The sequence below is a fragment of the Salmo salar genome, unplaced genomic scaffold (genome assembly GCF_965601325.2).
Source record: "Salmo salar unplaced genomic scaffold, fSalSal1 ptg000357l, whole genome shotgun sequence".
NCBI lineage: Eukaryota > Metazoa > Chordata > Actinopteri > Salmoniformes > Salmonidae > Salmo > Salmo salar.
This window is the reverse complement of record NW_027675358.1, coordinates 336,776-362,500: the sequence shown is the minus strand read 5'-3', so window position 1 is coordinate 362,500 and position 25,725 is coordinate 336,776. Positions and strand designations below refer to the sequence as shown.

The following is a 25,725-nucleotide window of genomic DNA, read 5'->3' as shown; positions in this document are numbered from 1 at the left end:
GTTACCTGAGGTAAACCTACAAGGATAGTTAATAATAAGTTACCTGAGGTAAACCTACAAGGTTAGTTAATAATAAGTTACCTGAGGTAAACCTACAAGGATAGTTAATAATAAGTTACCTGAGGTAAACCTACAAGGATAGTTAATAATAAGTTACCTGAGGTAAACCTACAAGGATAGTTAATAATAAGTTACCTGAGGTAAACCTACAAGGATAGTTAATAATAAGTTACCTGAGGTAAACCTACAAGGTTAACGCGGGCTGGAAGATAATTACTTCAAAACCACAGCAAACAGCTGGGACATATAGTAATATTATATATATATAATATTATATCACTGGGCTCCTCTGTGCTAACAAACCCTGTGTACCACCCCTCCCCTGTTTAACCTTGAATTTCGTTCAGAAAAACACTTCCACATTTAGCAAAACGAACCAACTCTTTACGGATCTGTTCGGTGGTAATAAACGGAGGCAGATTAGACACCACTACTCTTGTCGAAATCGGCACCAACACAACCCCTCACATAAATCATACTGGTAACTAGCCGGGTAACAAGACTCACCTTTTACATTACCACAACCACCGCCTTGTTCATTCTGGATACAGAGTGTATATGTTCCTCTCCCACCTGTTCACCGACCAGGATCAATAATTCCTCCACACCATTCTCCACAACGCACCTGAAGAGACAGCGTTTCTTCTCCACTCGGTTGAGGACATCAAACTACCCTACTCCCTCCTCAACTCTAACCGATAAACAGTGGAAACCGATAAACAAACCCTCCCACCATGACAAAATACATTTGGAAAATAGGCAAAAGAATAGCTGCACTCTTCACGAACGACAAAACCTCACGTTACCAACTTCTTCTTCTTCTATGGTATAATGGAGGTCCTCAAACCAACGTTAAAGGAGCATGGCGCCTCCTACTGTGCTGGAGTGTGTTCAATCACGGTTTACACCATTTCTAAATCCTCCTACCTAACTCAGTACTTCTGAGAAAATAAAAAAGATCCCTACTAACTTCTAATAGACCCTCCCCCATCCAACCCCGTCCAACCTCAATGACCCTACACTTCAATCTTTCCCTCTCTTCAACATCCTTACAACAATATAACAACACATGCTCCACCGTTTCATTGACAATACCCTCCAGACACAAACCATTCACATGCTGCCAACCAGATGGAAGGACCAGTTCAATGTACAATGTCCTAAACACAATCGAGGAAACACCACCTCTTCCTTCCTAATCTGACCTTTGAACCTTGGTCCACCGACCTTTCTTTGGAGGGCATATAAATGCCGTCCCTTGTGCTCAGAGTCCCATCTCTTCTGCCACACATCTATCAAAATGTCTCTGATCTCACATTTGTCCTCACCTCTACCCAGTGGAACATTAATATATATTATATCTTGTTTTAAAGTTATTTTAGCTAACTAGTCTACAATTTCATTCCATTCCACACCTGAATGTGCTGGGACCCAGCAGAATCTCACTACTAGACCCATTCTCTCAATTCTCCATAATAACATTAACCTGTTGGGGATAGGGGGCAGTATTTACACGGCCGGATAAAAAAACGTACCCGATTTAATCTGGTTACTACTCCTGCCCAGTAACTAGAATATGCATATAATTATTGGCTTTGGATAGAAAACACCCTAAAGTTTATAAAACTGTTTGAATGGTGTCTGTGAGTATAACAGAACTCATATGGCAGGCAAAAACCTGAGAAGATTGCATACAGGAAGTGACCTGTCTGACAAGTTCTTGTTCATCTTGACTCTTTTTATTGAAGACTGAGGATCTTTGCTGTAACGTGACACTTCCTACGGCTCCCATAGGCTCTCAGAACCCGGGAAAAAGCTGAATGATATCGAGGCAGCCCCAGGCTGAAACACATTAGCGCGTTTGGATAGTGGCCGATCAGAGGACAATGGGCTTAGGCGCGTGCACGAGTCGACCCCATGCTTTATTTTCTTTCGTCTTTTTACCTAAACGCGCAGATTCCCGGTCGGAATATTATCGCTTTTTTACGAGAAAAATGGCATAAAAATTGATTTTAAACAGCGGTTGACATGCTTCGAAGTACGGTAATGGAATATTTAGAATTTCTTTGTCACGAAATGCGTCGTGCTCGTCACCCTTCTTTACCATTCGGATAGTGTCTTGAACGCACGAACAAAACGCCGTTATTTGGATATAACTATGGATAATTTTGAACCAAACCAACATTTGTTATTGAAGTAGAAGTCCTGGGAGTGCATTCTGACGAAGAACAGCAAAGGTAATAACATTTTTCTTATAGTAAATCTGACTTTGATGAGTGCTAAACTTGCTGGGTGTCTAAATAGCTAGCCCTGTGATGCCGGGCTATGTACTTAGAATATTGCAAAATGTGCTTTCACCGAATAGCTATTTTAAAATCGGACATATCGAGTGCATAGAGGAGTTCTGTATCTATAATTCTTAAAATAATTGTTATGCTTTTTGTGAACGTTTATCGTGAGTAATTTAGTAAATTCACCGGAAGTTTGCGGGGGGTATGCTAGTTCTGAACGTCACATGCTAATGTAAAAAGCTGGTTTTTGATATAAATATGAACTTGATTGAACAAAACATGCATGTATTGTATAACATAATGTCCTAGGTGTGTCATCTGATGAAGATCATCAAAGGTTAGTGCTGCATTTAGCTGTGGTTTGGATTTATGTGACATTATATGCTAGCTTGAAAAATGGGTGTCTGATTATTTCTGGCTGGGTACTCTGCTGACATAATCTAATGTTTTGCTTTCGTTGTAAAGCCTTTTTGAAATCGGACAGTGTGGTTAGATTAACGAGAGTCTTGTCTTTAAAATGCTGTAAAATAGTCATATGTTTGAGAAATTGAAGTAATAGCATTTCTAAGGTATTTGAAAATCGCGCCACGGGATTCAACTGGCTGTTGCGTAGTTGGGACGATTTCGTCCCGCCGACCCTAGAGAGGTTAATACCTCCAATAGTAGGTCACTCCTAATAGATTTACCAGATGATAAACTATTCAATACAGACAGAGAATCTGAGGATACTATAACTCTAACAGGCTGTACGTCCTCCACCCACTGGAGGACAACTATTATCACCAACAGTTCAACTGAGTACACTGACAGTTCATCTGTTAGTCTTCTACATATCTGCACATCACATTCAGGAAGGTAAACACCTGCTCCTGTGGGCCCACTATCTGGGCCCTTGGATCCATCTGTGAAAAGAGGTAAAAAAAGCATAACAACTTCTACCAATGTAATTGTCAACCAGTTTCCCTTTATCACTGACTTCTGACCCAATCTTTTCCTTTTGTCTACCAAGGTTAGATCAACAACAGGATCTGGGAGTAACCATGGAGGAACATCCCCTATCACCACAGAAAGGGCCAACCTCCAACTCCCTGAAACTACTCTCATCAGCAAGCTTTCCAACTGTCCAACCAAAACCACTGCCTTGTCTACTAGTATATTCCCAACAGTCATCTAGAACAGTAGCAGTGGGATGCTCAACCTCACAGCCTTTCAACCCAATAAGCTAATGACAATTTATTACGTCGTATATCCAAAGGCATCTCACCTGCCTCAACTGGACTATAATATAAATACATGATATTATGGGATACAAAATGGGAAAAGGGGAAATTATGATAATACTAAAAAACACCCTTCTAACTAACCCTACACTCATTAAAAACCCACTACCCCCATTCCACTACTTTGACCCTATCTGCTCCTGCACCAGGCCAACTAACCCTACACTCATTAAAACCCACTACCCCATTCCACTACTTTGACCCTATCTGCTCCTGCACCAGGCCAACTAACCCTACACTCATTAAAACCCCACTACCCCATTCCACTACTTTGACCCTATCTGCTCCTGCACCAGGCCAACTAACCCTACACTCATTAAAAACCCACTACCCCATTCCACTACTTTGACCTTATCTGCTCCTGCACCAGGCCAACTAACCCTACACTCATTAAAACCCACTACCCCATTCCACTACTTTGACCCTATCTGCTCCTGCACCAGGCCAACTAACCCTACACTCATTAAAACCCACTACCCCATTCCACTACTTTGACCCTATCTGCTCCTGCACCAGGCCAACTAACCCTACACTCATTAAAACCCACTACCCCATTCCACTACTTTGACCCTATCTGCTCCTGCACCAGGCCAACTAACCCTACACTCATTAAAACCCACTACCCCATTCCACTACTTTGACCCTATCTGCTCCTGCACCAGACCAACTAACCCTACACTCATTAAAACCCACTACCCCATTCCACTACTTTGACCCTATCTGCTCCTGCACCAGGCCAACTAACCCTACACTCATTAAAACCCACTACCCCATTCCACTACTTTGACCCTATCTGCTCCTGCACCAGGCCAACTAACCCTACACTCATTAAAACCCACTACCCCATTCCACTACTTTGACCCTATCTGCTCCTGCACCAGGCCAACGACCTGGGAGGACGGGACACCACCACTCAACACACCCTGGAACTCTTCTGAAGTCAAATCTAGTATGACCAAATACTTCTCTGCAGCTGCCACCAAAACATATTTTTTTTCAGTGATTTACATTCCATTTCTGCGGTACAGTTGATAACCATTTGCTATGAACACTAAGAAGCCAACCTTACTGAAGCATATATCACTGGTTGGCCCATCCCTCTGTGCTATCACAGATCTACTACTCACAGGGATCCTCTCAGGACCCCTCAGCCTTGACCCATCCTCCTCTACTTTCTTCACTGCCTCAGCAGTGACAACCTGTTCCCAACAGTGGGGTCAGTGGGATTGGATAGGGGCCCCTCTACCTCTCTCTCTCTCTCTCTCTCTGACTGGAGGAGACAGGTGAAATGGTGTGTCTCCTCTGGTCAACAATACTCACCTTGAGAGACTCCACAGCCTGTTGGAGCTCCTTCAGCTCCTTCTCTCTCTCCTGGAATCTCTGCTGGACCTTCTGCTGACTCATTCCCAGCTGCCTCTGTGGAGAATCACTCTTCAATGAGCTATCAAGCTTTATTAGTCCAGTAGATCAATAGTATAGTAATGTGACATAGGGCCCATAGAGAGGAAGGTCTAAATAATGGATGGTCCATTTACTAAATGATATTTATTTGTTGCTATGTGAATGATTATAGTTTTTATGGTAGGACTACATGTATCAACGGGTTGAGACTGAACTTTGGACTCATAAAAGGGTATTCAGAATGATAATAGTGTTTGACATTATAAAATGGTGATACATTTAGAGAATCTGGGTTGACATATCAATATACTCAAGGTTTGTGTTCATATTTGTTCTGCTGAGGATCCATTTCATTTCAATGATCTCATATTCAAACAGCCTTAGTTCCTACTGTATCTTTAATTCTTTGTTTATCAGACAGTCACCAACAAGTTGTTCTGGTCTTACCTGTTTCTCAGTCCTCTCTGCTGCAGCTGACACTGTATCATGGCCTTTATGTTCATCCATTGTACACTGATAACAGATACACTGCTGATCGGTACGACAGTAAACCTCCAGCAGTTTGTCATGATGAGAGCAGATCTTCTCCTGTAGTTGTGCGGTGGCTTTGACCAGCTTGTGCTTCTTCAAAGCAGGAGATTCGTAGTGAGATTGGAGGTGAGTCTCACAGTAAGAGGCCAGACACACCAGACAGGACATGAGGGCTTTCTGCTTTCTGGTCCCAGTGCAGAAATCACACGCCACATCTCTAGGTCCAGCATAGCACAGAGCAGGAGGGGGAGCAGCCTGGAGTCCTGTCTTCTTCAGTTTCTCCACCACCTCAGCCAACATGTTATTTTTACTCAGCGTAGGCCTCGGACTGAAGGTCTCTCTGCACTGAGGACAGCTATAGACCCCTTTCAGAACATCCTGATCCCAGCAGCCCTCAATACAGCTCCTACAGTAACTGTGTCCACAGGGGATGGTGACTGGTTCCTTCAGTAGATCCAGACAGACAGAACAACAGAACTGGTCCTGGTCCAGCAGAACTCCCTGTTGAGCCATTTGGACGGTTGTTCACTCTCACACAGACAGACGACACAGAGACTCAGATCAGTTTCGTTTCCTCAGAAGAGAGTTTGTGAAGGGGGAGGGATTTCCTGGTTCTGCCAGAGGGGTGGGGTTAGAGGGAGGGAGGGTGGGGTTAGAGGGAGGGAGGGGTTAGAGGGAGGGAGGAAGAGAGAGAGGAACTGCATGCAACAGCAAGAGGGAGACAAATAGTCTTGTTCCTTGGTTAGAGCCCTTAACATGGAATAAATGAAATAATGAATCTTAAAATGTGAGTTATTAGAATATAAAGGGTAACCGTTTCTATGAAGTACATATTAGAATTATTTTAATGACCTTTATAATGCCTTATAATACACTTATGTGTTCTAATAAGCAATAAGGCCTGAGGAGGTGTGGTATATGTAAGGATTGCGGACCTGGTGGCAGTGAAGTCAGACGCAGGAGAGCAGAGATAGGTAATAGCCGGAGCAGTTTAATACAAAACGAACCTACATGGGTACAATCCCCGATGCGCACCAGTAACAGAGTACAAGCACTTACAAACAAACAATTCCACACAAGGACATGGGGGGAACAGAGGGTTAAATACACAACAATTCATGATGGAAATGGAAACCAGATGTGTAAGAAAACAAGACAAAACAAATGGAAAATGAAAAAGTGGATCGACGATGACTAGAAGACCGGTGACGCCGACCGCCGAACAAGGAGAGGAAATGACTTCGGTGGAAGTGGTGACAGTATATGGCTAATATACAGTACCACGGCTAAGTGCTGTTTTTAGGCACGACGCAAAGCGGATTGAGAATTATGTAACACTTTCAAAAATACAATCAAATAAAAATGTTATTGGTCACATACACATATTTAGTAGATGTTATTGTGGGTGTAGTGAAATGCTTGTGTTCCTGGTTCCAACAGTGCAGTAGTATCTAACAATACACCCTAATGTAAATGTCACAGGTGTTGTAGGGTTTAGACCAAGACGCAGCGGGAAAATGTAAACTCATCTTCTTTTATTAAAGGACAAAGAACAGGCCAGTAAGGCACAAAGCTATACACAGCAACAATCTGCCACAAAACCCCCATGACTAACAAACTCCTAATTATAGGACCTTCAATCAGAGGCAACGATAACCAGCTGCCTCCAATTGAAGGTCCAACCCCAATAAACTAAACATAGAACTACAATAGACAAGACAGAACATAGAAATACACTAACATAGTCTATGTTCTAACAAACCCCTGACCACATAAAACAAACACCCCTCAACCTAAATACATAGCCCGAACCACATAAACCAAACACCCCTCTACCTAAATACATAGCCCGAACCACAGGATGCCTATTTAAAAACACTTTTTCAACATTTCAAGATAGCAGTTAGTTCAGTTTGATCTTATTAAAGACAGCTGTATCATTTTTTAAATTCATTTTGACATATTTTTTGGGACCACTTTTTTTGCTCTGTTTGAAGGCTGTCAGCTTCTTCTCAGGAAGAGAATCACTTAGCCTTTCAACTAATTTTCAAATGATAGGATGCCTATATTAAAACACTTTCTCTACATTTCAAGATAGCAGTTAGTTAATTTTGATTATATCAAAGACAGCTGCTACTTTATTTTATTAATTTTCACAATTTTATTTTTTTACCCAAAATGATTCTAAGTCCACAGTCTCTGTCATTGAACTATGTTGAGCCGTGTGCCTGGTGATTGAACAGGTTACCAGGTGTGTTTTTGAATATAGTTCTTAATGGCTTCAGTGGTGTGCTGGTGTCCATTGCTTGCTAAGGGGGAACCTCCCACCCAGGTTCAGCCAACAGGGGGCGCACCCAACCCCTCTAGTAAAACTGAATGTCTCTCTCTCAGGCTATGAAAAAAGCCCCACCTCCTCTCGCTCAGCCATTCTAACAGTGGAAGCCAGGATCTGTGAGAAACTATGATAATAAACTGTGAACAATAATGAAGCCATGTTTGTCTTGTGTGAGTGAGGATGTATTATTTAATTGTGTGATAACTTTAATTCTGTGATAACTTTATGTAATACATCCTCTGTTTCCTAACTGAATAAACATTTTAAGATAGCAGTTGGTTCAGTCTGATCATCTCATGTACTGTTGGAACTTTATTTTAATCCTTTTTCACTATTTTAGTATTTTTTTTTATGACAAATTCCAGAGCCTCTGTATACATTTTTACACAGTTTTTCCCCCACTCTCTACTTTGTACAATGACAGAGAAAGTGGGACTGTCGTTTTTCTGACAAGTTCTCTCATTGATCTCAGGTTCAGCCACCAGGGGTCCCCCACCCTCCATGAAAACTTTCATAGGCTCTCTTTCACTCAGTAATCATGTAACAAGTCGACAGGCTCCCAGAGGCAGGGCAATCAAAGGCTCCAAGTCACTGAACTGACCATCAGCCCAGCCATTGGTATTATTCATACTGTTTAAATAAAAACAGAGGTCTTTAAACTCTTGAATATCTGAACTTGATACAGAGAAAAACAGGATGAGAGAAAGGAGGTTATGAACAAGACAAAACTATTTTTTATAGCATCATAAATTTTTATTTATTTTATTTACAGTCAATTCTCTAAAAAACCAAAAGGGAATTGAGCACAAGGCAGATTAGCCGTTCTCCCTCCCAACAACATAATCCAATTATTTTTAGGGACTTTTCATCGTATATAATTTATTTATTTATTTATATATATATATATATATATATATATATATATATATATAATCTGTGGCGTGTGTTCATTTACAGGTCAGAGCTGTAAGGCAAGAGCCACATTCCAACACCTTTAAAATGTACCCCGCCCTCCCTCTCTTCCTTCCCTCCCTCCTTTCTTCCCTCTCTGCCTCCTTTTCTTCACTCATCCTTCCTCTTTTTCCCCTCGTTCCCTCCTTCCTTCCCTCTCTCCCTCCTCTCTTCACTCATCCTTCCTCTTTTTCCCCTCGTTCCCTCCTTCCTTCCCTCTCTGCCTCCTTTCTTGAAATAATCAATGAATCAGACATGACTGAAAAAATGGAGTTCAAGCTTTTACACTTTCAAGTTGTGTCAAGTCAGTGATGTCACAAAGAACAAGGAGAGTAAGAAGGAAAGAAGAAAGGAAGGAAGGAAGGGTGCTTTTTATAGTGCTGGGGTGTGACCCCGGTGTTCATCTTGCTGTCCGGAGAGAAACTGAACCCATCTCAGAGGATAAGTCCCAAATGGCACCCTACTCCCTATATAGCGCACCACTTTTGATCAGATCCCCATGGGCCCTGGACACAAGTAGTGCACTATATGAAGGGAATAGGGTGCCCTTTTGGGACGCAAACATGGTAACACACACACAGCCGGCCCACTTCTCCCTCCCCCATCTCCTCACCCACCCCGCTTAATAAAACCCAACATCAAAAAACAGGGAGAGAAAAATTCTAGATTAAGAGAGAAATGAATCAAAGAGAAAGAAGTCTGTCCATCCTCTCGTTCGCCCGGCCCTCCCTCTCGCACGTTAGAAGGTGTTCACATCTTCTTTCTCCATTAAACCCTCTTTTTATTCTTTATGTTCAGGTAATAGTTCTCAGTCCTCCCCTCCTCCCTCCGGTTTCATTTCAGAATACAAGAGGAGTTCAAATATCTGTTTATCCATAGGTATCCGGTTTCACCATTGCCCACGGCAACAACCAATCATCAACGATAAACGGGCAGTTAGACACAAAAAACGCATCTGAAATTGCAAAAAGTGGAAGTTGTACTCCCGGTCCCCACCGCTAAGGGGGGGGGGGCATCTCCTTATTACTGTACCTCACCTCAGTCTCCTTCAAGTCTCTGGAGCTCACATCCTGGTCTGGGGTCTCTAATCAGAGGGAGGGAGGGAGGGCATCTCCTTATTACTGTACCTCACCTCAGTCTCCTTCAAGTCTCTGGAGCTCACATCCTGGTCTGGGGTCTCTAATCAGAGGGAGGGAGGGAGGGCTACTCCTTATTACTGTACCTCACCTCAGTCTCCTTCAAGTCTCTGGAGCTCACATCCTGGTCTGGGGTCTCTAATCAGAGGGAGGGAGGGAGGGCATCTCCTTATTACTGTACCTCACCTCAGTCTCCTTCAAGTCTCTGGAGCTCACATCCTGGTCTGGGGTCTCTAATCAGAGGGAGGGAGGGCATCTCCTTATTACTGTACCTCACCTCAGTCTCCTTCAAGTCTCTGGAGCTCACATCCTGGTCTGGGGTCTCTAATCAGAGGGAGGGAGGGCATCTCCTTATTACTGTACCTCACCTCAGTCTCCTTCAAGTCTCTGGAGCTCACATCCTGGTCTGGGGTCTCTAATCAGAGGGAGGGGGGGCATCTCCTTATTACTGTACCTCACCTCAGTCTCCTTCAAGTCTCTGGAGCTCACATCCTGGTCTGGGGTCTCTAATCAGAGGGAGGGAGGGAGGGCTATTCCTTATTACTGTACCTCACCTCAGTCTCCTTCAAGTCTCTGGAGCTCACATCCTGGTCTGGGGTCTCTAATCAGAGGGAGGGAGGGCATCTCCTTATTACTGTACCTCACCTCAGTCTCCTTCAAGTCTCTGGAGCTCACATCCTGGTCTGGGGTCTCTAATCAGAGGGAGGGAGGGAGGGCTACTCCTTATTACTGTACCTCACCTCAGTCTCCTTCAAGTCTCTGGAGCTCACATCCTGGTCTGGGGTCTCTAATCAGAGGGAGGGAGGGTGTTGTGTGTGAAATCCCAGCCATGGTGGGATAAGGTAGAGTTCATATCTCTTTCTCAATCTCTCTCTCAGAAAAAGGTTCTCTTCAAAGATGACCATCAAGTTGCTCTGGAAGTTGATGTCAATGGTGTCCGCCATCTGTAGAGAGAGTGGGATGAGAGACAGAGCGAGAGGAATTAGATGCAGTGTTAATCTTTCCCATCTCTTCTCAGCTAAACTACCTCTCCTCTGTATTATTGTAATATAACTGAATATACATAATATAACAAGAATATACATATATTAATACGTATCTTTATGATGATTCTCTCCTCCTCTCTCCTGCTATACCAGTATATCATGTTAGTATTATAGTAGTATTACTGCTATACTAGTATAACATGTTAGTATTATAGTAGTATAACTGCTATAATGTATTACCACCTCTCTTCTGCTAGAAAAGTATATTATGTTAGTATTATAGTAGTATAACTGCTATAAAGTATTACCACCTCTCTTCTGCTAGAAAAGTATATTATGATAGTATTATAGTAGTATAACTGCTATAAAGTATTACCACCTCTCTTCTGCTAAACTAGTATTTTATGTTAGTATTATAGTAGTATTACTGCAATAAAGTATTACCACCTCTCTTCTGCTAAACCAGTATTTTATGTTAGTATTATAGTAGTATTACTGCTATAAAGTATTGCCACCTCTCTCCTGCTATACCAGTATATTATGTTAGTATTATAGTAGTATAACTGCTATAAAGTATTACCAGCTCTCTTCTGGTAAACTAGTATTTTATGTTAGTATTATAGTAGTATTACTGCTATAAAGTATTACCGCCTCTCTCCTGCTATACTAGTATAACATGTTAGTATTATAGTAGTATCACTGCTATAAAGTATTACTGCCTCTCTCCTACTATACTAGTATAACATGTTAGTATTATAGTAGTATTACTGCTATAAAGTATTACCACCTCTCTTCTGCTAAACTAGTATTTTATGTTAGTATTATAGTAGTATTACTGCTATAAAGTATTGCCACCTCTCTCCTGCTATACCAGTATATCATGTTAGTATTATAGTAGTATAACTGCTATAAAGTATTACCAACTCTCTTCTGGTAAACTAGTATTTTATGTTAGTATTATAGTAGTATTACTGCTATAAAGTATTACCGCCTCTCTCCTGCTATACTAGTATAACATGTTAGTATTATAGTAGTATAACTGCTATAAAGTATTACCGCCTCTCTCCTGCTATACTAGTATAACATGTTAGTATTATAGTAGTATCACTGCTATAAAGTATTACCGCCTCTCTCCTACTATACTAGTATAACATGTTAGTATTATAGTAGTATTACTGCTATAAAGTATTACCGCCTCTCTCCTGCTATACTAGTATAACATGTTAGTATTATAGTAGTATTACTGCTATAAAGTATTACCACCTCTCTTCTGCTAAACTAGTATTTTATGTTAGTATTATAGTAGTATTACTGCTATAAAGTATTGCCACCTCTCTCCTGCTATACCAGTATAACATGTTAGTATTATAGTAGTATTACTGCTATAAAGTATTGCCACCTCTCTCCTGCTATACCAGTATATCATGTTAGTATTATAGTAGTATTACCGCCTCTCTCCTGCTATACTAGTATAACATGTTAGTATTATAGTAGTATTACCGCCTCTCTCCTGCTATACTAGTATAACATGTTAGTATTATAGTAGTATAACTGCTATAAAGTATTACCAACTCTCTCCTGCTAAACTAGTATTTTATGTTAGTATTATAGTAGTATTACTGCTATAAAGTATTACCGCCTCTCTCCTGCTATACTAGTATAACATGTTAGTATTATAGTAGTATTACTGCTATAAAGTATTACCGCCTCTCTCCTGCTATACTAGTATAACATGTTAGTATTATAGTAGTATTACTGCTATAAAGTATTAGCACCTCTCTCCTGCTATACTAGTATAACATGTTAGTATTATAGTAGTATTACTGCTATAAAGTATTACCACCTCTCTCCTCCTCCTTTCCTGCTCGCGGCGTCTCGCCAGCTCCCTCTGCTGGTCCATGGCGTTCTGCTGCGGCCGAGGGTGTGGCCTGTTGAGTGGGAGGGGCCTGTGGGGAGTCGGCGGGAGGGGTTGAGGCGAAAGTTGCTCCTGGCGACGGCGAGTGTCCTCCTGGACACGCCCCCTCCCCTGCTGCTCCACAGGGTCCTCGTCGTCACGGCTACTGGAGAAGAGAAAGTGGAGTGTCAGAGGGGGATGAGCTTAGATGGGGTGCTAGAATGAGCTTCTCCCTTTATCCATCCTTCCCTTTTTTCTCACCATAGTTTCTACCTCGGCTGAGAGGTCTTCTCCCTCTCCTCCTCCTCCTCCTCCTCCCTTTCCCTCCCTCCATCCTTCCCTCTTACCGTAGTTTCTCCTGCTCTCTCCTGGCCTGTGCTTTTAGCTGTTTCTCTCTCTCCTTCTCTCGGGCGACGCGACGGACCTGTTCGAAGCTGTCGCTAGAGGAGCGGACAGCGGAGGCGGGGGTGGACTGAGAACGCTGGGCCAAGAACCCATGTTCTTTAACTTCACATCCTGGGAGGGGAGGGAGAAAGTGTAGTGGGAGGGGGAAGAGTGCCACACAGACATTTCGTTAACACCCACTTTTTAAAGACATTTCACCTCCATTTTAATAACACTACCTTACAGGAGAAGTTCTTTTTTTTAAACAACTAAATCTATTTTATTTATGTAAGTTGAATTTCATAGTAAGGGTCCAAGACACTTTTTTTTTGTGATTTCACATGCTTTTGAGAAACTTACCCCAACCAGCAAATCATGTTTTTGGGAAACCCGAGCAAATCACATCCTCATTTTGTAGTTGTGTTTCGTTAAAGCCTATTTATTGTTGTTACAAGCCGTGTTTCATTAAAGCCTGTGTAAAGTTAATTTGTTTCAATGTACCGGTAGGCACCTGCGGCTTATAGACATGTGCGACTTATTTATGTTCAAAATAATACTTTTTTTAAAAATTCAGTGGGTTCGGCTTATATTCAGGTGCGCTTAATAGTCCGGGAAATTACGCCAGTTGTTCTGTATAGACGCATAAACACTCCCGTCTACAGACTTCCTTTGGACGACCGATATCTAATGAGGCTTTGGCTAGTTGTTCTGGACGACCGATATCTAATGAGGCTTTGGCTAGTTGTTCTGGACGACCGATATCTAATGAGGCTTTGGCTAGTTGTCCTGGACGACCGATATCTAATGAGGCTTTGGCTAGTTGTTCTGGACGACCGATATCTAATGAGGCTTTGGCTAGTTGTCCTGGACGACCGATATCTAATGAGGCTTTGGCTAGTTGTTCTGGACGACCGATATCTAATGAGGCTTTGGCTAGTTGTTCTGGACGACCGATATCTAATGAGGCTTTGGCTAGTTGTCCTGGACGACCGATATCTAATGAGGCTTTGGCTAGTTGTTCTGGACGACCGATATCTAATGAGGCTTTGGCTAGTTGTTCTGGACGACCGATATCTAATGAGGCTTTGGCTAGTTGTTCTGGACGACCGATATCTAATGAGGCTTTGGCTAGTTGTTCTGGACGACCGATATCTAATGAGGCTTTGGCTAGTTGTTCTGGACGACCGATATCTAATGAGGTTTTGTCTAGTTGTCCTGGACGACCGATATCTAATGAGGCTTTGGCTAGTTGTTCTGGACGACCGATATCTAATGAGGCTTTGGCTAGTTGTTCTGGACGACCGATATCTAATGAGGCTTTGGCTAGTTGTTCTGGACGACCGATATCTAATGAGGCTTTGGCTAGTTGTTCTGGACGACCGATATCTAATGAGGCTTTGGCTAGTTGTTCTGGACGACCGATATCTAATGAGGCTTTGGCTAGTTGTTCTGGACGACCGATATCTAATGAGGCTTTGGCTAGTTGTTCTGGACGACCGATATCTAATGAGGCTTTGGCTAGTTGTTCTGGACGACCGATATCTAATGAGGCTTTGGCTAGTTGTTCTGGACGACCGATATCTAATGAGGCTTTGGCCCCTGAAAAAGGGGAGAAATAATCCCGAGTGTGATACGGTATTGTTTCCTCACTGAGAACTTTTACTGTAATGAGGAAAAGACCGCGATTTCCCCGCGAACTTGGCTGGAGACCAGAGCAATCGATCTCAGGCTCATAGATTAAAGAGCATTTAGTAGATCACAGATTAACACTTTTCCCCTTCAATTTGGCACCACAAAATAAAGTAATCAATATAACGGTTTACACATTCCTTTTACAATTCTTACCTTTTGTACGCTTGATGGATTTTTTACTTTTTAACACAATTATATGAATGTTATCCATCTCTATCAACTAATACAGAATGCATGATATTTTTAACCTTAGATGTTTTAAGATCCTCACATACTATGAACTTACTAATACTTTTTAATGTATAACAGGCTATGAGTATTTCCTGTAACCTGTCACATATACAGGGGGTACCAGGTAGTAATGAGGCTATATACAGGGGGTACCAGGTAGTAATGAGGCTATATACAGGGGGTACCAGGTAGTAATGAGGCTATATACAGGGGGTACCAGGTAGTAATGAGGCTATATACAGGGGGTACCGGGTAGTAATGAGGCTATATACAGGGGGTACCGGTTAGTAATGAGGTTATATACAGGGGGTACCAGGTAGTAATGAGGCTATATACAGGGGGTACCAGGTAGTAATGAGGCTATATACAGGGGGTACCAGGTAGTAATGAGGCTATATACAGGGGGTACCGGGTAGTAATGAGGTTATATACAGGGGGTACCAGGTAGTAATGAGACTATATACAGGGGGTACCGGGTAGTAATGAGGTTATATACAGGGGGTACCTCCTCTCCTCTCTGACTAATGACTGACTCCTGGAGGATCCTGGGAGCGTCCGCGGACAGGATGGCGTGCGTTGCCACGGCGATGATCGTCCCCGCCCCCCTCTCCCTCAGCATCTCCGCTGCCGCCACGAAACCCACCGCATCATCGATGATGTCATCCTGACACACACACACACACACACACACACACACACACACACACACACACACACACACACACACACACACACACACACAGAGACTGATAGATTATGGTAAAGGTCCTGAGGACAGGGTACTAACCTACCCAACCCTCTAACGGGGTACTAACCTACCCAACCCTCTAACGGGGTACTAACCTACCCAACCCTCTAACAGGGTACTAACCTACCCAACCCTCTAACAGGGTACTAACCTACCCAACCCTCTAACAGGGTACTAACCTACCCAACCCTCTAACGGGGTACTAACCTACCCAACCCTCTAACAGGGTACTAACCTACCCAACCATCTAACAGGGTACTAACCTACCCAACCCTCTAACGGGGTACTAACCTACCCAACCCTCTAACAGGGTACTAACCTACCCAACCCTCTAACAGGGTACTAACCTACCCAACCCTCTAACAGGGTACTAACCTATCCAACCCTCTAACGGGGTACTAACCTACCCAACCCTCTAACGGGGTACTAACCTACCCAACCCTCTAACGGGGTACTAACCTACCCAACCCTCTAACGGGGTACTAACCTACCCAACCCTCTAACAGGGTACTAACCTACCCAACCCTCTAACGGGGTACTAACCTACCCAACCCTCTAACGGGGTACTAACCTACCCAACCCTCTAACGGGGTACTAACCTACCCAACCCTCTAACGGGGTACTAACCTACCCAACCCTCTAACAGGGTACTAACCTACCCAACCCTCTAACGGGGTACTAACCTACCCAACCCTCTAACAGGGTACTAACCTACCCAACCCTCTAACGGGGTACTAACCTACCCAACCCTCTAACGGGGTACTAACCTACCCAACCCTCTAACGGGGTACTAACCTACCCAACCCTCTAACGGGGTACTAACCTACCCAACCCTCTAACGGGGTACTAACCTACCCAACCCTCTAACGGGGTACTAACCTACCCAACCCTCTAACGGGGTACTAACCTACCCAACCCTCTAACGGGGTACTAACCTACCCAACCCTCTAACGGGGTACTAACCTACCCAACCCTCTAACGGGGTACTAACCTACCCAACCCTCTAACGGGGTACTAACCTACCCAACCCTCTAACGGGGTACTAACCTACCCAACCCTCTAACGGGGTACTAACCTACCCAACCCTCTAACGGGGTACTAACCTACCCAACCCTCTAACGGGGTACTAACCTACCCAACCCTCTAACGGGGTACTAACCTACCCAACCCTCTAACGGGGTACTAACCTACCCAACCCTCTAACGGGGTACTAACCTACCCAACCCTCTAACGGGGTACTAACCTACCCAACCCTCTAACGGGGTACTAACCTACCCAACCCTCTAACGGGGTACTAACCTACCCAACCCTCTAACGGGGTACTAACCTACCCAACCCTCTAACGGGGTACTAACCTACCCAACCCTCTAACGGGGTACTAACCTACCCAACCCTCTAACGGGGTACTAACCTACCCAACCCTCTAACGGGGTACTAACCTACCCAACCCTCTAACGGGGTACTAACCTACCCAACCCTCTAACGGGGTACTAACCTACCCAACCCTCTAACGGGGTACTAACCTACCCAACCCTCTAACGGGGTACTAACCTACCCAACCCTCTAACGGGGTACTAACCTACCCAACCCTCTAACGGGGTACTAACCTACCCAACCCTCTAACAGGGTACTAACCTACCCAACCCTCTAACAGGGTACTAACCTACCCAACCCTGCCTTTAGGGAACTGTGGTTGTGGGTAGTGTAGTCCTACCTCCTCCTGTATGTACTGCAGTAGGAGGGGGTTGTGGGTAGTGTAGTCCTACCTCCTCCTGTACATACTGCAGTAGGAGGGGGTTGTGGGTAGTGTAATCCTACCTCCTCCTGGATGTACTGCAGTAGGAGGGGGTTGTGGGTAGTGTAGTCCTACCTCCTCCTGTATGTACTGCAGTAGGAGGGGTTGTGGGTAGTGTAGTCCTACCTCCTCCTGTAGATACTGCAGTAGGAGGGGGTTGTGGGTAGTGTAGTCCTACCTCCTGTATGTACTGCAGTAGGAGGGGGTTGTGGGTAGTGTAGTCCTACCTCCTCCTGTACGTACTGCAGTAGGAGGGGGTTGTGGGTAGTGTAGTCCTACCTCCTCCTGTTTGTACTGCAGTAGGAGGGGGTTGTGGGTAGTGTAATCCTACCTCCTCCTGGATGTACTGCAGTAGGAGGGGGTTATGCAAATTAACTGAATCCCCCCCCAAAAAACATTTCCACTGCATTTCAGCCCTGCCACAAAAGGACCAGCATGTCAGTGATTCTCTCGTTAACAGGTGTGAGTGTTGACGAGGACAAGGCTGGAGATCACTCTGTCATGCTGATTGAGTTCGAATAACAGACTGGAAGCTTCGGGTGTACACCGTTAGTTTATACTGGATACACCTGGTGTACACCGTTAGTTTATACTGGATACACCTGGTGTACACCGTTAGTTTAGGCATCCTATCATTTGAAAATTAGTTGAAAGGCTAAGTGATTCTCCTCCTGAGAAGAAGCTGACAGCCTTCAAACAGAGCAAAAAAAGTGGTCCCAAACAATATGTCAAAATGAATTAAAAAAATTATACAGCTGTCTTTAATAAGATCAAACTGAACTAACTGCTATCTTGAAATGTTGAAAAAGTGTTTTTAAATAGCTCAGTCTATAAATATATAAATAAGTCTAAAAAATATCATACAAGGAGTTTTACCATGATTTCGTGTGCAAGGCCGGACAAACCAAGTCTCGGGCCCTGGGAATGAACATTTTAAAGGTCTGCCTCTTGGAGGGAAAAAAACTTGCTAATTTCCTGCATTCTACACATTTTGTCATGGGGCAGAGAAATGTTTCTTGTTGCAACTATAACGCTAATATCCTGCAGTTCTACACATGTTGTCATGGGGCAGAGAAATGTTTCTTGTTGCAACTATAACGCTAATATCCTGCAGTTCTACACATGTTGTCATGGGGCAGAGAAATGTTTCTTGTTGCAACTATAACGCTAATATCCTGCAGTTCTACACATGTTGTCATGAGGCAGAGAAATGTTTCTTGTTGCAACTATAACGCTAATATCCTGCAGTTCTACACATGTTGTCATGAGGCAGAGAAATGTTTCTTGTTGCAACTATAACGCTAATATCCTGCAGTTCTACACATGTTGTCATGGGGCAGAGAAATGTTTCTTGTTGCAACTATAACGCTAATATCCTGCAGTTCTACACATGTTGTCATGAGGCAGAGAAATGTTTCTTGTTGCAACTATAACGCTAATATCCTGCAGTTCTACACATGTTGTCATGGGGCAGAGAAATGTTTCTTGTTGCAACTATAACGCTAATATCCTGCAGTTCTACACATGTTGTCATGAGGCAGAGAGAAAACGACTGTGTAACGAAGACGCTGTAAGTTGAGAAGCAGGTGAAACGTTTAATAAAACAACAAACGAGACAACATAACAGTAGCGTCTTTGCATGTACACAGGATCAATACTGACTGGGGAAGGAACCTAAGGGAGGGCCAGATATAGGGGTGGTAATAAGTAAGGTAATGGAGTCCAGGTTTGCCTCATGACAACGTGCAGGTGCTCGTAATGATGGATCCCAGGACCGGCGGTTAGTATACCGGCGACGTCAAACACCGGAGGGGAGGAGCGAGAGCAGACGTGACAGACTGCCACCTCTCATTGAAGCCATGGAAGTTCACGGCCGACCGCACCACTGCAGGCATTGTTAGCAGAAAACAGGATCCCCCATAATAGTGAAATAAATAAATAGAAAGTCAATCATGGTACCAATAAATGCTTCTAATACACCAGATGTATGTCCTTGAACCGATTATGTTTAAATCTCATTTAAAAAGCATTTTTGAAACGGTCTGTTTGAGATACAAGTTTGAGGTGGCTTTTTTAAAGTATTTTTTCTCCAATTAATGCTTCGGCCACAAATACGAGTATAGTCAAAATTATTTGGGTATGAGTTAACAGAACATTAACTTTTAAAAGTTTGATTTTCACTGGACAATTACTTTAAATTACAGTGCATTTATGTAAAAAAAATATAGTATTGAAGTATTGAGATGGAAAATGTATAATAGGTGGAGTACTGTGGATACCAATAGGCTCATGTTGCCCAAGGTTTAATAACAAACATTGTAGATTAATAATATTACATTGTATTGTATTACACCCTCTAAACTTCCACGGATCCCTGGGGCAAAATGTGTTTTTTCAGTTGTTGGATCCCCCCGCTCCCTTTTGCCCTCAGAACAACCTCAATGCGTTGGAGCATGGACTCTACAAGGTGTCGAAAGCATTCCACAGGGATGCTGGCCCATGTTGACTCAAATGCTTCCCACAGTTGTGTCAAGTTGGCTGGATGTCCTTTTGTCTTGCCCATTTACCTTCTGAATGGCACACATACACAGTACATGTCTCAATTGTCTCAAGGCTTAAAAAACCTTCTTTAACGTGTCTCCTCTCTTTCATCTACACGGATGGAAGTGGATTTAACAGGTGACATCAATAAGGGATCATATCTTTTTCCTGAATCCCCTGTTTTCAATACAGGTATAACGACACTGAGCTTTTTTTCAAAAATGTTTTATGAGGTTGGAGAACACATTTGGGAGGGATCTTGAAACTTTGCCGCAAGTGGATCTTTTAGCAAGACAATAACCCCAAGCACACATCAAAATCCACAAAGAAATGGTTCATTGACCACAAAATCAACATTTTGAATGGCCGTCTCAGGATTTGATCCCCATTGAAAACCTGTGGTTTGAATTGAAGAGGGCAGTCCATAAACGCAGACGAAGGATATCAAGGATCTGGAAATATTCTGTATGGAGGAGTGGTCTAAGATCCATCCCAATGTGTTCTCCAATCATCATTAAAAAAAAGTGTTTAAGGCTGTGTTGTTATCCTCGCAAGGGGAGGATGCTAGAGTATTAAAAACAGGGGTGCCAATCATTTTGATAATTTTGTATTACTTGTTTAACAAAATCTCTTGCTCTGAGCACTTGCATTAGTATAAAATAATATAATTGTCCCTTTTTTTTGCATTCAAATACTGTAGAATTAGTAGTATTTGTATTATATATTTTATATAGTATTTTTTGCTCATCTTTCTCAAGGGTGCCAATAATTTAGGACTTGACTGTATGTAATCAAATAGTCCATATTTCAGAGGTACCTTTTGTATGAGGTAAGATGTTCCTTCTAAATCTTGTTATTGCGTAACATTTTTATGCTTGTCTTTGAAACGAATAGTCCAAGAGTACCCAATGTTTCAGAACCAGATTTTGGTTTCAGCTGACAACTACATACCTTTGCCTTTCAATCTCCTACACAATATCCCCTTGACTGGTGTGCATGAAGATATCAAGAGAGACAGACATCTAGCAAGAAAAAGTCAATTGGAGGGAACACTGACAGATCAGCGCAACAAGACCATGGATTTTTACACTGGCTGCAGTGAGCAGAAAGCAAGAAAACTCAATAAAAAAATGTGAATGTGGAAATGCGTAAAATAACATTGTGAATCCGACTGAGTGAAAACAATTCACAATTCTCCTACATTTACAGTCCTAGTTATCATTGCCCAAAACAAAGGGAATCATTTCAAACATCTCACACATTTTTGCTTATTGTGTCCATTGACTAGAATTCATATATATTTGGGTTAAAAGACCAATTCAGTGGAAAAACAAAATGGGGTAAAAATAGCCCAGCCCAGTTAATATTGACTGCAGCTGCAGCTCCTCAGGCAGCAGCACTCCCACTTCATCTTACGTTAGGGACACAGATCAAGGGTTCTCCAGGGACTGACAGTATTCTTCAAGCTAATTACATCCAGTTTATTTGGGGTGTCAGGTAGCCTAGTGCCTAGTGGTTAGCGCATTGGGCCAGTAACCGAAAGGTTGTTGGATCGAATCCCTGAGCTGACAACGTAAAAAATCTGTCATTCTGCCCTAAATAAGGCAGTTAACCCACTGTTCCCTGGTAGGCTGTCATTGTAAATAAGAATTTGTTCTTAACTGACTTGCCTAGTCAAAATAAAAGGTTAAATTGACAGCACCTTGTCTCTGCAAGCCAAGTAGGAAGGTTAGTTCACCTCACAAACCAGAGTCCATTTTTTGTTGTTGTTGATTAACATCGAGGATGAGTGCCATGGGAACTATCGGTATGGCCCAGCAGGACCAGCCTAAGTGACAGGCCTCACATGTTTAATATAATGCACACAAAATAATGGAGCCCTTAACCTTCACGGCACATTCAACGTTTTTTTTTTCTCTCCATGCAATCCTCGCACGCAGACGTATGTGTGTGTGCAACAGGCTGAATGAAGCTAATAAATCCAACATTGACAGAGAGGCTGCATTGTTTTGTTCATCATGAACCATGCCTATAGACCAATCACCATGACTAATTAGCTCAACTAAGAGCAGCAATTTACTCTACAGGCCATAATGGGAGGTGGAAGCTCAACTTGCAATATTTAATGCTCTTATATAATGACACATAACCAGTGGTGTAAAGTACTCAAGTAAAAATACTTTAAAGTACTACTTAAGTCATTTTCTGGGGGGTATCTGTACTTTACTATTTATATTTGACAACTTTTACTTTTACTTTGCTACCTTCCTAAAGAAAATAATGTACTTTTTACTCCATACATTTTCCCTGACACCCAGAAGTACTTGTTATGTTTCGAATGCTTAGCAAGACAGGAAAAAGGTCAAATTCACACACTTATCAAGAGAACATCCCTGGTCATCCCTTCTAACTCTGGCAGACTCACTAATCACAAATGCGTTGTTTTTAAATGATGTTCGAGTGCTGGAGTGTGCCCCTGGCTATCTGTAAAAAAAAAAGGCAATAAAAAAATGGTGCTGTCTGGTTTGCTGGGAGTTAAAAAAAATGAACCCCAAAAGGTTCTTTGAGGAACCATGATAAGGGGTTCTTCAAAGAACTTATAGGAGTTCCCACAAAAGGTTCTTCAAATAACTTTTAGGGGTTCCCCCACAGTTCCAATTTGAAGAACCCCTACAGGATACTCCAGAAACCTTTACTTTTTAGAGTGTATATTGATAAAAGTCACCTGGTCCGAGAGACATTTACATAGTTATACATATATAAAGCAATTTGGGGTGAAATAGCGGCCACAACAGACAGACCTGAAATCGACCATAATTCGACGTCCTTGGACGTCATGTGCTGACTGGGTATGACCAAAGTTATTCTGTTTAGCTAAACTTTGTAGTACATTTTTACACTATAATAAATGTTTCTGATGCCACATCGCCCGTTTTCAAAGGGAGTCGTTGGTTTTTAGGGGCAGTCGCTTTTTAGCTTTTTGTCTGAAAGTATTTTCTCAACTGCGATACCAACTCCACTCTATAAGGAATGTGAAATGATTTATACTTGTACTTTTAATACTTAAGTATATTTTAACAATTACATTTACTTTTGATATTTAAAACCAAATACTTTTAGACTTTTACTTTCCCTTTTACTTGAGTAATTTTCTATTAAAGGTATTTTTACTTTTACTCAAGGATGACAATTCAGTACTTTTTTCCACCACTGCACATAACTGAGATTTATAGCTGGTAAGATCCCTGGGTGGACCAATTCAAAACTGTGGGGATATAGAAAATCTGATTACAGCTATTATTATAAATTAAACTGAGCCTTACACTGTGCATTCCATCTCAATTATATGAGGATTAAGAACGACTAAGACCTGAAATCAAAATGCTGAACAAAAGAAAAAAAGCATTTTGTTTGATGGCATACAGATTTATCTTTTAAGCTTCGGGAGGTACAAGATCTGTACCCTTGTTAAACGTCTTTGGTTGTAACTAAAGTGGAGATGACAGGCGGAAATGTCCCCTGTGTGCCCATAGCAATGCCTGAGGCTGTGGGGGACACTGTCACAACAACTACACAACTGATCCTCACAGCAAGACATGACTTCATCCGCACAATCTTTTAGTTTTACAACAAAACAAATCTCACAAACCAATGCAAATGACAAAAGAGAAGCAGTATAACAATAGACTAACAAATGCCCTTGATACAAATTAAAATGGATATAGAGGTGTCTGTGCAAAGTAAAATGCCTAAGTGGTAGGCAGAAGTGTGTGGTGAACGTTTGAGGAGCAGTGGTAGCTAGCTGGGTAAGGAGGGCTGACTGACCACGGGGCTCATGAAGCTTGTGTTTGTCATGCATGCAGTGGATGTGTGTTTGTTTGTGTGAGGAGAGCCGTGGCGATCTCCTTGGGTGAGAGGCGAGGCGTAGGGAAGGCTGTTGGATTAGGGGCTAGGTCAGGGCTCCCACCCTGGAGCAGGAATAATGGACTGGCCATCTCTACTCGATGTCCCCCCAAGCCAGGGCTGTCTTTACTGTCATGGCCTAGCTGTACTAGAACACAGCAGTGACTCCATCTCTCTCACACTCCCTCGCCTCCTTATCTCTTTTCTACCCTTCTCCAAAGTCCACTCAATCTATGACGACTCCCCCATACTGCATATCTCTTCCCAGCCTTCTCTTTCCACACCTTCTCTCATCTACCTCTTACTTTCTCTATGAATCCATTTTATTTTGCTGTTACAGGATGTGTGAAGAGCACTGTGAAAGGCGCTTTATTCCTGAATCCAGCTATCCGTAGATCTATAGGTGACTCCTCGCTTGCTCTGTTGATCTTTGTTGTGTTTGTTAACCATGTACAGTAGTCTCATCGTTCTACTCCCTGTCAATATACTGTGGTCTCAATCACACTCATCTAATGAACAGGCACCCCACCCAGAGCACGTCACTCCATCAACTGTCCTGCTGTCTGCAGCTAGGGAGAGCCAGCAGCACAGGACTTAGTGAACAAAGCAACACATATTGTGAGTGTGACTGTATCTGTGTGTACGGTATGAGAAGAGCGATACAGAGACACAGAACGTCATTGTTCTCTACACTCAATCATAAAAGTTCACTTTCCAAAGCACATCTTTGTTTTTTGTTTTTTACCTGGAAGCCATATCAAATATATCTCAGATTATAAGTAAATGCATAGTAACAGCTCATTACCACAATTAAACTAAACAACACAGCCTCTGTCGACACATCATCTGGCTTCAGACAGAAGCTGTTGAATATTTTTTTACCGCAAACATAACATACAGTCTGCAAGCGTATGAAATATACATAACTCGGCATCTAGTAGATATTCAGTTTTCCCGATTATAAACAGATAGAAATGCCATGCACCACAAGTGATTCATTTCAATAAAAAGGCTTACTTCAAGTCTAGCAAACCAAACACTATAATTTCAGTACAACATGCAGTTGAACACATGTACAGTATATAAACTATCAAGAGAATCTCACCTGCATTGTCACTGCACTTGTTAAAAGTCCACCTTTAGTGCCTGCAATATTGTGGAGAAGTATATGGTCCAATGGTCATTGATGCCCTTTTCGGAGTAAATCCGGCTGATAGGAGACAGGAAATGTATAGTCCTTGTATCACGCTGCCTCCACAGAATTCGTACACCTACAGTAGACAGAGAAGCACTGCGTCACTGTACTGTCTTTCTTGCATTCTTTATTTACTTCACTCTCTGTGTTTCAGCCTTCGCTATCTGTCTGTCTCTCTCTCACTCTCTCTCAACCTCTTTTGCTTTCTCTCTCTCTCTCTCTAGTAGTCTCTGAGTCTCTCTCACATGAGCACGCTTTCTCGCTCTTCCACAATTACAGCTGCAAGCTACAGTCCACACAGAGCAGCTTCTCTCTCCCAGTCTCTTTCCCCCACACTTTCCCTCCCCCTTCTGTCTCTCACCACTCCAAGC

At 42.6% G+C, this 25,725-nt stretch overlaps 1 protein-coding gene and 1 long non-coding RNA gene across 2 annotated transcripts; both read right to left on the bottom strand.

The window, feature by feature from the left end:
• Nucleotides 1-2,723: 2,723 nt before the first annotated feature.
• Nucleotides 2,724-6,128, bottom strand: LOC145875786 (E3 ubiquitin/ISG15 ligase TRIM25-like). Its single transcript, XM_082971601.1, has 2 exons — nucleotides 5,480-6,128; nucleotides 2,724-5,047 (listed from the first exon to the last, which is right to left on the bottom strand). Exons 1-2 carry the CDS (start codon nucleotides 6,074-6,076, stop codon nucleotides 4,874-4,876), a joined length of 771 nt encoding a protein of 256 aa, XP_082827727.1. The 5' UTR covers nucleotides 6,077-6,128; the 3' UTR covers nucleotides 2,724-4,873.
• Nucleotides 6,129-8,824: 2,696 nt separating this feature from the next.
• Nucleotides 8,825-25,725, bottom strand: LOC123731876 (uncharacterized). Its single transcript, XR_014391333.1, has 5 exons — nucleotides 25,265-25,725; nucleotides 15,678-15,836; nucleotides 13,213-13,381; nucleotides 12,815-13,031; nucleotides 8,825-10,929 (listed from the first exon to the last, which is right to left on the bottom strand). It is a non-coding gene; the product is annotated as an uncharacterized LOC123731876 (long non-coding RNA).

Bases quoted from the DNA above. Each gene is read 5' to 3' on its own strand.
- LOC145875786 (XM_082971601.1), bottom strand. From the start codon at position 6,076: ATGGCTCAACAGGGAGTTCTGCTGGACCAGGACCAGTTCTGTTGTTCT. The intron at 5,048-5,479 runs GTAAGACCAGAA...GATTCTCCACAG, and splicing joins CAGAGAGGACTGAGAAACAG to AGGCAGCTGGGAATGAGTCA.